This window comes from Crocodylus porosus, unplaced genomic scaffold (genome assembly GCF_001723895.1).
Source record: "Crocodylus porosus isolate Cpor-Errol unplaced genomic scaffold, CroPor_comp1, whole genome shotgun sequence".
NCBI lineage: Eukaryota > Metazoa > Chordata > Crocodylia > Crocodylidae > Crocodylus > Crocodylus porosus.
This window is the reverse complement of record NW_017728949.1, coordinates 30,592,036-30,605,671: the sequence shown is the minus strand read 5'-3', so window position 1 is coordinate 30,605,671 and position 13,636 is coordinate 30,592,036. Positions and strand designations below refer to the sequence as shown.

At 39.1% G+C, this 13,636-nt stretch overlaps 1 protein-coding gene across 1 annotated transcript in view; it reads left to right on the top strand.

Moving 5' to 3' along the window:
* The window catches only part of GULP1 (GULP, engulfment adaptor PTB domain containing 1), a 47,848-nt gene extending 35,036 nt beyond the window's left edge, over positions 1-12,812 (top strand). Inside the window, exons 8-9 of the mRNA XM_019553525.1 lie at positions 2,748-2,842; positions 12,570-12,812. Coding sequence (XP_019409070.1) covers positions 2,748-2,842; positions 12,570-12,641 — 167 coding nt within the window. The 3' untranslated portion in view covers positions 12,642-12,812. The remainder of the gene's footprint in view (positions 1-2,747; positions 2,843-12,569) is intronic.
* The last annotated feature ends 824 nt before the right edge of the window (positions 12,813-13,636 follow it).

Here is a 13,636-nt window from a genome sequence, read left to right as displayed (position 1 = left end):
TTTTAATTTGAATTGACTTCAGATGGACCTGTTTTCTACCTAAGAAGTCTGTCATCTGTTTCTTCCCCCGCTCCCCAATCTCTCAGCCAAGCCATCCCACATCCCACCCTGCCTTGGCTGGGCAGCACCTGCCCCAGCCCCAGCCTCAGCCCTCACCATGGGGGCCTTGATCTGCCCTCTGTGTCCCTTCCCTCCCCTCCCCCTTCCCCTTCTCTCCCAACAGACTTATCTTCTCAGCTAAACGCTGCTCTCCGAGCTGCCAGATTGCATATCAGCAATCAGATCAGTATCAGCCGATATGGTTCGTTAATATTTGGTCATCGGTATCAGCCCAAAAAATCCTAATCCATGTACCCCTAAAATAAAGACCTCTTTCACTTAAGGAAAATAAATTACTCATTAAAGTACTTTATTTGCAGCTGTTATCCTTACATTTGACTAGTCCCACTGACTACTTCAGAGGAACTGTTTTCTACAGGGTGCAGGATCTCAAATGAGAATGACTCCAGGAGAATCATAAACACTTCATATCAGATACTTCCCTTTTAAAAAATCATATAAGGCTATAATTGTAAACACTAAGAAATAGAAGAGATACATTTTCTTGGTTTGATTTGCTTTGTTTTGCTTTGCTTTTTTACATGCAAGCCTTAGTAAGGCATGATGATGAAACGGATAGCTTTTCCAAAGAGTATAAATTACACTGGTATCTTTTTGTTAGTAGACAATATTACTAAATATGAGGGAAACTTCCACATGTACTAATAAAATGAACATTACAAGAGGCCCAAAATGTTGGCTTTCTATTTAACAAAGGTCCATACTTATAATGGGAACTTCAGCACATGAGGACTTCCATGGGTGTAGAGTAGGACAGAGAAAGAGGTTATGGAGCCCATTAAAAGTCAAGAGTTCTATTTTGTTTGATGAATTCTGTCCACCATTGTGGTCTGTGTCTGCCTACAAAGGATAGCATTCTAGTTACGTAAAAGGGTTAGAGCCCTTGAAATCTAGGCCCTATGTTGCAACCAGAAAGCCTATAAAGTAACCACAGCTTGTGAGAGTCTGGATAATTAATAATAAAGTAATTATTGTAAGTAGGATGAAAACATTAAAATAGCTGTCAAATTGATGTGAAAGGCTATTAAATGTCACTTTAATATTTGTTGTTTGAAGTTTTGACATACGTAAGGCCAGTTGTTTTTCATGGCAAGAAATCGGGGAAAGTCATGGTTTTATCATTATAAATGAAAATGTAAGCATTCTCATGTAAAAATCTGTGGCACATGATATTTCAGGTTGCTTGTAATGGGAGATGAGAACTATAATAGATTGTTATTTTAAATTAAGATAGCATAAAAAACAAATAATACTAAATTATTTATTTAAAACCAATGCTCCTTTGCACAACGTATGATAAACCTTGGATGACTTGTACTCAGTAGAGGTCTGATGGGAAATGAAGACAATCTACTCAAGTTGAAATAAATGCACCTCCTATATTTTATGTTATACTGTTTTCTTAAATATTGATTGTTTGAATGCTAATACCATAGCATGTATTCTCTTAATTCAGAAAAATCTTTGTAGCTTGTTCTTGTCTGGTTATACAAGTGGATTTCAAAATGAACTTTCTACATATTGAATAAATGTGGGTCACATTTTGGGGTAAACCCTAAAACGGGTACTAGTGTCAATAAATGATAGCTCTCCTTACTCTGGTAACTTTAAGCTAGCATACTTTGAAACTGAGGAGGGGGTACAGCATGGTTGCATAGTGAGAAAACCAATATATATCAGTTTTTTCACTATGCAACCATGCTAGTTAGGAGATATAAGGTTCAAACTTTCTCTTCTCTCACTTTCAGGAAAAACTTTTTCTGAGAGACAATAGATAAACCAAATTAACCAGGGTACCTCCTATATAGAATAGGATTACCGTAGCAGTGACCTGATAATGTTGGTAGCATTGTAGGTACTTGTTTTTTTACTAGAATGCAAAAAAATATAACAGTGCCAAATTTAAGAAAAACAATTGTTTTTTAGGAAGATAAAATGGTATAGTACAAGGGAAGTTGTTGACGAAGAGAGATGCACAGCTGTGTTGTTCCATTTCAGATCCCCAAAATCCACATGAGCTAAAAGCAAGTTTCAGTTAATACCAGATGTAATTGAAGGAAATGCATCACAGTTCAAGGCCTTGCCTTCTGTGAAATGAGAGGGCCATTTGTCTTTATGAAAACTCTTTGATCTGACAGCTAGAAGTAATAGCCAATTGACTGGATGACCAGAGATGTTTTGCAAGAATCTCTCTTTACCACAGTCTTAAAATATGGTGAACGGCTGATGCCCAGCCATTTGGGAAACTCCCACACAGTGATCCTGGACTGTGCCATCAGGAAACTACTTCACAGAGATTCCTGAATTTACTTCAAATAGGATCCGATATCATCATTCCTGAAATTCCTAAAAAAAAACAACACGGCAGAATTAATTGAAGGGAAATGAAGACTGAAACTTTGGTTGCTGGTATTCTTGGAAAGGGTAAGAAATTAAACTGTGGAAAAGCTAATCTAGAACTGACCTCTGAATGTATATTTAGAAAGTTTACTTGTTAGATATGAGATGGAAAGCGATGCTGTTCAGGTTCATGTAAAAAGAGATGCATTGTGTCATCTTGCTGACCTGTTGTGTACTATGTCTTCATAAGGTACTGACTCTTTATTTAATGTTTTTCTTCATTCTAGAAAGAGACCTTTTTGGAGCAGAACCATTTGACCCCTTTAGCTGCGGAGCAGGAGAATTCCCTCCAGACATACAGTCAAAATTAGATGAGATGCAGGTAACTACTTCACATTTAAACAAAAGTTTCCAAGAGCATGTAGATGTTCATCTAGTAAAGATGAAAACAGACATAATATAGCAATCTACATGTCTCTGAATGTAAAAAAAATTCTTTACTATACCAAAAAAATGAACTTTTATCTGGGTGGAAGAGTCAGTCAACTGGAGTTGGACCTGTCTGCCAATGTAACTTTGAATATCAGGAGACTCTATGCAGCCAACTTTTTGACAGAATTTTACATAAAAAGAATGCAGCAGATGCTGAGTGTTCTCACTTCATAAAATATTAGTGAACAGAATACAGTGCCAGTATACTGGTGGAAGACTTTATGTCAAATATCTTCAAAATCATATAATGGAAAAATTCTAATAGTTTTATTTCTATTACACATTAACAGTGTCATTGCCAGAATTATATTATCTTTTTCTCCTCAATCCCCTTTTTTGTTCTGTTTTTTTTATTTGCCTGAATATTTTAGTCTCCAGTTCAACAACAAGATCCAGCTTAGCATACCCTTGAACTTTCATTGAATATCATTAGACTGGATGAGGTTGTAAACAAGGCACACAGGGGTTGCCTATTCAAAACAGCTGAGAGCAAGAGTAAGCTTAATCCGATACAAGAAAAATCACCTCTGGTACTGGCAGCTGCCAAACCTAGGAACAGTACTTTAACTGTTTAATCATAAGTTTAACACACATGCTTAAATTTGGTTGTGTAATGCTTATGAGATCCTCATGTTAGAAGAAAGCAATGGTTTGGTGTAAAAAAAAAATTATAACCTGCTAGTAAAACATTGTTTTGCTAATTTTCTAATATCTCTTTTATCTTCTCATGCTTTCCTGGGTGCTTAGCGTCAACGATGGTTGGTATTATCATATTTTAATATGTATGTTAAAATAACTTAAAGTAAAATGATTAAAATGAGCATCTTGTATAAGCTCATTTCTGTGACCTAAAGATAGTTTTTATGCAGCAAGTTTTATTTATAACAGTGGGGAAATTTACTCTAGTGTTTGTTTGCTTTTGTCTTTCAGAAGCAATTCATAGCCTTTGGTTTTTATTCATGTTTCTTTTTTATTACTCCTAACACTCATAAAAATTTACTTTCACATTTTGTTCCCCACTGTTGCCAAGGGTCTTTTATGACAGTTATTATATGCAAGCTTACGTTGCAGACATTTATCTAAAAAAAGTGGGTTAAGAAAATAAGTTTATTTCTTGGAGGTTAGTAGAGCTAGAGTTACTAGTGCATGCTCTTTGGAAGACGCATAGTATTCCATTCTGTGTTAGGGAGTACTAAAAAGCTGTGGCCTTTTTTTTGTTTGTTTCCAATTCAAACTTAAGCTTCATAAGCAAAATCTTTGACATGAGATTTTAATGTTACTACATCTGCTAATAAATTAAATCATGGTTAAAACCATTCCGTTGGTCACACAGTTCAAAAGTAGGAAAAAAAGCCATAAAAGTGAACATACAGGTTTGCCTTTCTTTTGAAACTTCTGATGGTTTCCTTGGTCCAGAAGTATAATTCGAGTCAAACAGAGACTAAGGATAATTCAAAGGCAAAAGAAAGATAAAAAGGTGCCATATGATTTGAGTAATAGAACAGTAATGGAAAGTATGAAGAAACTGAAGTCCCATGTCATTTCGTGTAATAGACGCATACATAGAGACAGCAGCCACATCCAGACATGCAGGGGCATGTGCTTGCATCTGTCCAAATTTATGCTGTTACTTTGTTACTTTGTGCCTCGGTGCACACCCCGGTATATTTTACAATTTTAGAAGCTGTGGCTATTCTCCACTGCCTGACACAATCAGTAGGCTTGCTTTATTCCTACCTGAAATGGATAATATTTAGATAGAGATCATTATGCTTTCAAATACATTTCAATGTATCACTGGCTTTTCGGGTCTACGCTTTTTGGGTTTTAAGCCAATAAAAACCTCAGATTAGGTGAAAAGGTAGATTTCAGTAATTTTACCTCTTAATGAAATTTAAATTATTTGCTGTTCCTGTGTTTTTACCCTAAAAAAGTTCATACAGGTTAATTACCATCAGGGATACCAGTTTTCCATTTCCCATGGGAAAAGAGAAAAATTTGGACTCTTTTTAATGGAGAGACATAGAGACTTTGAACTTTTGCAAAGAGCTCCTTGCAGGGTGCTGGGGGGAGTGGAGTGGTGCCCCCAGGTGGCAGGGAGCATGTGACCAGAGCAGCACAGAGCTCGCAGCAGCAAAGAGCTTCCCTGCTCTGCCCTGCCACACCATGCCACCCCACTGGGCTGCAGAGGTTCCAGGAGAGGGCAGCACAGCAGAGACCCTGCAGTGGGCAGCCTGCACATGCCACCACCCTGCACAGGTCTGAGGGGCATGGGTCCCCTGCCACCCAGGAGTGCATGCAGCAGCAGGGAGCCACCATCCCCCCACCTGAGCCTGCAGCAGGGCAACCCACAACCCTCCTTCACTTTCCATGGTCGTTCTATGAGCTAAGTGGGCAGGGGGAGCTCTGATTTGCATGATAAAAAAGGGCAGGCAGGCAGGGGGTGCCACGTGCATATATATATACACATGACAGCTTGGAGAGCAGTTCCTGCAGATAAGTCTGCAGGGAGGTGGGGATTTAGGCCCCCTATAAGGAGGGAGGGAGCTGGTCAGAGCTGGGGCTATGGGCTGCCCAGACAGGTGGTGTGTGTGGCTTGGGGTTGTGGGCTCAGGCTCCCTGCCCTGCTGTCCTGTCCCAGGACCTCCGCAGGCCAGTGACTGGGACCTGGCATGGCAAGGCAGAGTGGGGCTGGGCAGGGAAGCTCTTTGCTGCCGAAAGCTCCATCCTGCCCTGGCAACATGCCACCTGCCTGCCACACACCACTGAGGAGCACAAACCCGCGCTACCACCCCTACTGCTGCCAAGTGGGAAGGGAGCATGTGACCAGAACAGTGCAGAGCTTGCAGCAGAAAGGAGCTTCCCCACCCAGCCCCGCTCCACCCTGCCACACCATGTCCTGCCCACTGGGCTGTGGAGGTCCCATGGGAGGGCAGCAAGGGGGGGAGCCCTCAATGGGCAGCCTGCACCTACCACCACCCTGCACACAGATCTGGTGGGCATGGGTCCCCTAACCCTGCCGGGAGTGTACACAGCAGCAGGGAGCCACCCCCCACCTGAGCTCATAGCAGGGCAGCCCACACCCTCCTCCACCATGGGCTCCACTCCAGCCATGCTGCCCGTGGGCATTCTGTGAGCTAAGTGGGCAGGGGGAGCTCTGATTTTCCATGATAAAAAACCCCAAATCAAATACCAAAATTTATGGGTATTTAGAATTTATTTTATTATAGTGATTAAGGCACTGGTAGGCTTCCAAATTGCTTTAAAATTGTAAATATATCAATAAAATATTGTGTTCAATTCATATATATATAGTGGCATTTCATTTTAATCATAACTTTTTGGGTTTTTTATCAGATACCTTGTAATTTTTTATCGGAGAATACCAGGATCCCCAGTTATCATAAAGTAAAACACAGAGCTTTGTAATCAGTGCAAACAAGCCCTGGATATGGCAACTGTTTCCTTTGTATGGAAACTTTGCTGGAATTTTATGCTTTCATTGGGTGCATCTACACATGCAACTAGTGCACCTCAGTAAACTCTGGTGCAGTTCACATCGGAGTCAGCTGCTCTTGGGCACAGTCCTCACATGTGCTTGGGACTGCAGCAATCTGAGCTTGGGTAGAGCAGCCCTGGGCAGGCAGCAGGCTTGAGATGTCAGCCCTGGGTGCCAGGAGGTAGTGTGAGATGGCAGAGGGGCTGGCTGGGGCATGAGAGTGCCCAAAGTGCAGAACCATGTGGCTGACCCACCGCCCAGGGCTTCTGCACCCCAGTTCAAACTGCTGCAGTCTCACACCATCAACACATACATTGCAACCTAGTAAAAGACTCTACTCTAAGATAGTACTGCTGGGGACAGTATTGTTTTATGGCAGGGTTAATTAATTTAGTACACCCGAATACCAACATACATGTAGATGGTGATGCTTTACTGTGGAGCTAATTGGTCAATTCCACAGTAAAGAACATGTGTACATGCACTCATTGGCTGTGCCCAGATGAGCACATACATACGGTATGTGGTACTGCAGGCCCGTCTGCAGCACCACACACTGCACATGTACGTGTTTCCCATGCTAAGATCTCTAGGTGAAAAAAACCCATGCTGAAAAAAAGCGGGGCAACACATAGGGCAGCAGCATGCACCACCCAAAACCAGATCCTGGCCAGTCAGAGCCATTCTCCAGCTGCCAGCCAGGCTTCCTGCCATAGCTGCAGCTCCTGAGGCCTCCAGAGCTCCAGGTAAGGCTGCTGGGGCCAGCACAGTTTTAGGCCCTAGCGTCCCATACCCCACTCAGAGTAACCTGCCATAGGCCAAAGAGTGCGTGGCATGGGTGTTCCCCAGAGACAAGTAGCAGCAGCACAAGGTGTGCCACTGCTATTTTTCCCTAAGGAAACAAGTGTCCATGCTTGTTTGAATCTACACGTGCCATTAAGGCAACATGATAAACACAAAACCAGTTTGCATCAGAGTCAGCTGCTTCTGGGTGCAGTATCTTCACATGTGCACAGAACTGCAGCAGTTTTCACCTAGGGCAGAGCACCACTGGGCCAGCAGGGGAGCCAGAGAGGTCAGCTCTGGGCTCCAGGAGGCAGTGGAGATTGGCAGAGGGACTGGTAGGACCTGGGGGTCTGGCCCCCAGCTCACTGGCCTGAGTAGGTGTATGTATCACACCTGGTCAGTGTCTACACAGGTGTTTCAGTGCAGTAAGGTACTCTCCTGTGGAGTAGTACCCCAACGGTACTATCCAACGGCAGAGTTAATTAGTTTACTGTATCCTAATACCAGGGCATGTGTAGACTGGTGCTTTACTGCAAAGCTAATTAGCCAACTCCACAGTAACGTGTTTGTGTAGATGCACCCACTGAGTATAAAAATTCTCTGAACATGGGGTTCTGTATCAAATCAGTTTGGAGGTTAAAGGTAGAGCAGGATATGTAGTTTGCTTGTTAAGAGAAATGCTCTGATGTGAAAACAGATACATACTGGCATAGTCCAAAGCCTAGAGATAGCCACTGCTATCCTGAGGGTCAGCAATTCAGACAAATCAGGGAGTGAGTGCTAGAGCTGGTAAAATGACTGCCTTAACTTTAACAGTATATGGAAGAAGAAATCCACAGCCATGGCATTTTGGTCAAAAGCCAGATACATCAGTAAGGAGCACGTGTCTTTGGCAGCATCTTTCCTAAAACAAAATATTTCAATACAGTGTGCTAGCATATGTCTGTTTTGCAACAAAAACTTTTCTGTATTAAAATTAAGAGCAAGCAGTATTTTGTATAAAGTATATATTATGGAAAATTTAGTAATTGCCCAGCATATATCTGTAGTCTGTCTTCTGTAATAGTTCTGTTTCCAAGAAAAGAAAATCCAAAGCATACATTTGCATCTATCCATTTTAGCTGACATTACTATTACAGAAGTGACTATCAGTCTTTAGAGGGGAAAGGTGAAGGAAGTTGCACATTATAACATGGTTTTCATACTAAGTATACAATACATTAAGCATATTATTTCTAGAAATCTCTGTATATAAACTTTATGCCAGAAAACCTGGCCCAAGCCTTGATCATTCTGAGTTGCTTGCAAGAGCTGTAGGTAAGAAATAATGCTATAACTCATCCCCCAATAGTCTGTACGTGGGGGACTCTTCCTATGAATCTTCCCAATTACAAAGATGAGGGAGTTCATCTGCAGTTTTTCTTCACAAGTCTGTTATGTGTAGAGCTGGAAAGAATTTTTTCAGACATTATATATTTTATAATTACACCATCTTGGTTACCCCTGAATTATTTGTAAATTCGAGTCACGTTTGCGAAAGAATTAAAGCTTTTTTTCAGTGTTTGATTCATAAAGCTTGTAGGGTAGACAGAGGTTCATCCCTATCCTGTGATGACTTTTGAATCAAGATCACCCATCTTCATCATCATGCTGCAAGGTACATTAGGTACTCCTAGTTTTTCTCCCTGCTGCTATTTTACCATGTATGAATTTAAATATTCTTTGGAGGAGAGACTGGAATTCATGCATTCCATTTTCCAGGTGACTAGCCTAACTGCTAGCCTATAACGTCATTCTCTGTGATAGTACAAGCCGATCTTTTTATCAAGTGTGTCACAAATTAGCCCTGCCTTCTCTCTGAGTGCCACATCAATCCCTTCCCTCTGCCCAAGCTACAGCTCTGCTTTCTGCTCCCTACTCTGTCCTCTCTGCCCAGTCTCCTCCTGTGATTAGCTTATGCAATTTGGTCTATATCTTTTGTAATGATGGGACAATTAATAGATTTTTCCTTTTCTTCTTAAAATCAGCCTCTTATTAGTTTTAGGAAAATGTAGAATTTTTTTAAAGAGTCTTAAGTCCTACCAGGCCCTAAATGAAACAGATTGTTTCATGTTATAGTGTTTAAACATGAAACAGATTGTTTCATGGTATAGGGTCTAAACAATACAGTACCCTCATATCTACTACATAAATATTTCTAACAGTCACATGCAAGAAGAAAAATATGAAAAAATATTAAAAATGTATGAGACTATTTGGGGAGAAAGTAGTTATGAAAAATCCTATAGTTTTCATGAGCTGTGTGTATGGAAGTGTTATGTCCTTACGTGACTTTTGATTCCAGTCATTTTCATCTAAATTTTAAGTCAGGTCCCAGAGTCCTTCTTAATTTTTACTCCATGGCTTCAGTGGGAGTTTAGCTTTAGTAAGGATGTTCTGTAATTACAGTGGATTAGAGCAGCCTCCCTGTACATGTATAGGAGCCTGAAAAATCATGGATTGATGGTTTGAAAAGTTAATGATTGCAGTGTAGGCTCAGGCTATATACATGTTCTCACTGAAATATGTTAAGTATTATATCCACATGGAATTTTGTGCAAAATCATCTACCTTTGTATAAGATGCCCATTTATACCAGGTCTGTATTTGGTGTGTATTTGCCAGTACTGTGTTTCCTCAGAATAGTGCTGTACTCAATGTTTCTATTGCCACTTTTGTAAAATTCATAACAAAAATGGCCAAAAGTCACTGGCAGGCACTGACTCCCGGGTAGCACACAAAAGTCAGTTAAGGACTGGGTAAGCAAGGATTATAGCTGTTTTGTGTTGATGGACTATCTCAGTGTATCTGGCTCATAATCAGATTTCAGTATGAAACAGCTATAAAAAAGAGGAAAAAAACTTTTGCCTGGAAAATCTCATAACACGTTATAATTGTATGCCATGAAAGCTATTTTATTTCTCTCAGTATTATTTTCCAGTTCTTAATAATACCAAGTGGAATTATTTAAATACTCTGGCATTTTAAATTCTAACATGTGGCACGATCCAAGCTTCATGATAAGCATGAAGGCTAGCTTGGATTTGTGATGCTGCTTTTAACATGAATAGATCTATTTTTCTGATGCACCATATAGACATAGTATTTATCCTGGACACACTAATGAGAATTTCAAGTATGCACAATTAGGAAACCATATCAGTCGTAGCTTGCGTTAATATCTAGTCACAATAAGGGTGATTTAAACCAACCTTAATTGTTCACGTTGTAAGAGGTCTGTGTTTTATAAAATATATATATTGTTCATTTCATTGACTGTAAGCAACATTCCCTAAGTTCTTCCTACTTTTAGGACTAAAGTAAAATCAGCATTATAGCAGGAGCTACTGGAATGAAAGTTCTCTTGGCATTTCCATTCTAGCATTGCTTATACAGTACTTTTGCCTATCAGATTAAAAATTTCCAACCTTGGTCTCCCTTCAAAGGCAACTTGTTTAAAATTCAAGGCAAAGGACTTGGCATTTTTTTAAGGATGAAGAGAGCATATATTAAAAACAAGAACCCTTTCTCCATTAGAAAGAAAAATACTTTGGTCCAAATCCCAGTATTAATTACTATTTTGTTCCAGATACAGTCCCTCTTGCCTAAATAGGACTACTCAAAAGTGCTTCTCAGGGTAAGGATGAATCTGACCATTAACTTTTAAAACCTCCCCAACTAAAACAGAAGAGGAAGAGAACGCTAACATTTGATATGGTAACGGATAACCTCTTGAAAATTATCTGAGTGTCCTGACAACCTTTACTTTTTGTCTGACCCAGTCATCTACCTTTGACATTTACATGTTACACAATGCAACTTGTATGATTTGGAACAGGCTTTAGCAAGGCTTGGAATAAACATAAGTTATGCAATACATGTACATTTGAATTTCTGGCACAGTGAAAAATGTAAGACCAAGTTCTGAAATTCTAACTATAAATAGTACTTTACTTTTTGTGTAGCCTTCACCTTAACCACTTGTTAAGTAAGGAGCGATCTAATATGATTTAAAGGTAACAGAGCAATACCCTTGGTTTAAGAGAATAATAGTCCTGTGGTTCAGTACTCGGAAGGATATGATAATGTTAAGTTTGCTTATAAAATTGTAATTGTTCCTGTTGGTGAATATGAATTATGATAAAACTTTAATGACTTGACCATATACTATTACTCAGAAATAATATAATATGATGCTTTTTTCTCTTCATATAAAAATATACTTGTATAATATCTGCAATAATTTGCTTTCTTGTACGCTTATTGCATGTTAATTGTCATAATCCAGTATATGTTAACTTGGACTTCCACATTTTGAGGTCTCTTCTGTTTAAGCTACATGTTACAAAAATCTAGGGCCAGTTTTTGCCTGGCTTTAATATGAATTAGAAGTAAAGTATGGTGTCATAAGACTTCCTTCCCCTTGTGTGACCTATGTAAGACCCAGACAGAATTGCAACCTGGGTCAAAGTGACTTCTCTCTCCTATTCCTTTGTGAACCAGGGGGAGCACGTGAACTTTATTAGCTATATCCCTTGAAAGAGAGAATGTCTCTCAGCTTTTGCTCAGTACTCTGAAGTATTGCTTTTCAGTCAGTAGCACAGAGGTTCTTAGATTCAGTATAAGATAGGAGGTAGCTACTTAGCTGCATGCCTCTCATGGCTGTAGTAACTGAGACTTGTTGGAGTAGTAATCTCACAGTCATGTAATACATCACAGGATTTTCTGTCCCCGGGGAAATGTAGCAATGTTCATGAGGATATATGTGGTGAAGCTCTTAAAAATGTTATCAAGTTAGTCAACTTATAAATGATGCAATGAAAGTGTATTGCATTCTGAAGCCACTTTTTCCACTGTATATCATTTATTTTGTCTCAGCTATGTGTACCCTGTGTTCATACTCCTTCTCTTGTTTGCGATACATGCTAATACTTCAATATTGTACTGGTTTTTTTCTTCTTTATCTGTTCTGATTAAAAAGAACTCATTTAAAATACAGCTTTGTATGTAAACATGTTCAAATGTTTGAATATGCATGATTCACTTTATGAAACATTTGAATCCAAGTCACATTGTTGCACAAAGCAAAAAGATTCTGTTCTAGTACTGTTCATGCTGGTCCCTGATCACGTATAAAAGTACATATATGTTTAACTGTACTTACCCAGTTGGTGTCATGGGAGTTTATAAAAACTTCTTATATGTCTAAAAGCTTGCATGTAGGATTTTGTAGGATTTAATATTTTTCTTTGCGGAGACAGTCTTTTATTAACCATGCCTTGTCTTATTACAGGAGGGGTTCAAAATGGGACTAACTCTTGAAGGCACAGTATTTTGTCTCGACCCACTAGACAGCAGGTGCTGATGCCAAGAACAGAAGTCTGAAATTCTTATATGGTCCTTTTTTTAATTCAGAGCATGTAATGACAAATATTGCCCATGTGCCAAAAATTGCTATTCAATTCTTGTGAGGTTTGCTTATGTAAAACTCCAACTTACTTTCAAGCTTTTCCTGTACAAATGTAAAAAAAAAAAATCACACTTGTATATGAAATATGAATTAAATTACATTGTTGTAGTTCTTTCTATCACATTTTAGCTGATATTTGCTATATCTAATGAGTATTCACTTTAAGTTGGAGGAAGTTCTTCTAAAACCTCTTGAATACCTCTTTCCATACAATTCTTACATATTCTTTGAAATGGTGACATTTTAAAATAAATCCCCTTAAGCCTTCATTTATATTGTGATTATTATACAGTAATATTTTAAATAGCAAATAAAAAGTACAACATACTGGAAGCTAGTTTGTACATAATTGATAAATGTGGATGCCATGTAATTAATTCCAGTTACTGAACACAGTCACTGACTGTACTATATGGATAATCTTGTTAACCAGTTACATTTGTCAGATTTTTAGACATTCACATCTTGAAAAAGTTAAATATATCCATCCATTTGATTACCAGTGATAGCTAATGTTTAATGAATGCATTAAGGAGACCTATTACATATTTTATGAAAACAAACACACTACATAGCTTTCTGGTTAAATGTTTTATAGCTAAGCTAGTTGCATATACTGAAAACTATTTGGAATTTGGAATTCATTACGTGACAACTATATTTTGCTCTCTTAAAACTAAGGTATTGACCCTGCAAAAATGCTCTTAGGCCAGATACAGACATTGGACTTTTATCCATGTAAGTGATCAGAAACTGGTCTGTACCCATAAGAGAACAGAAGTTCAGCACACACAGACTTGTTTAAAAATGGCAGAACATGGTCTACGATTTACAGCCTTCCCCCCTCCCCACCCAATGTGTGTTCTGTTCACTACCAATCTAAACTACAC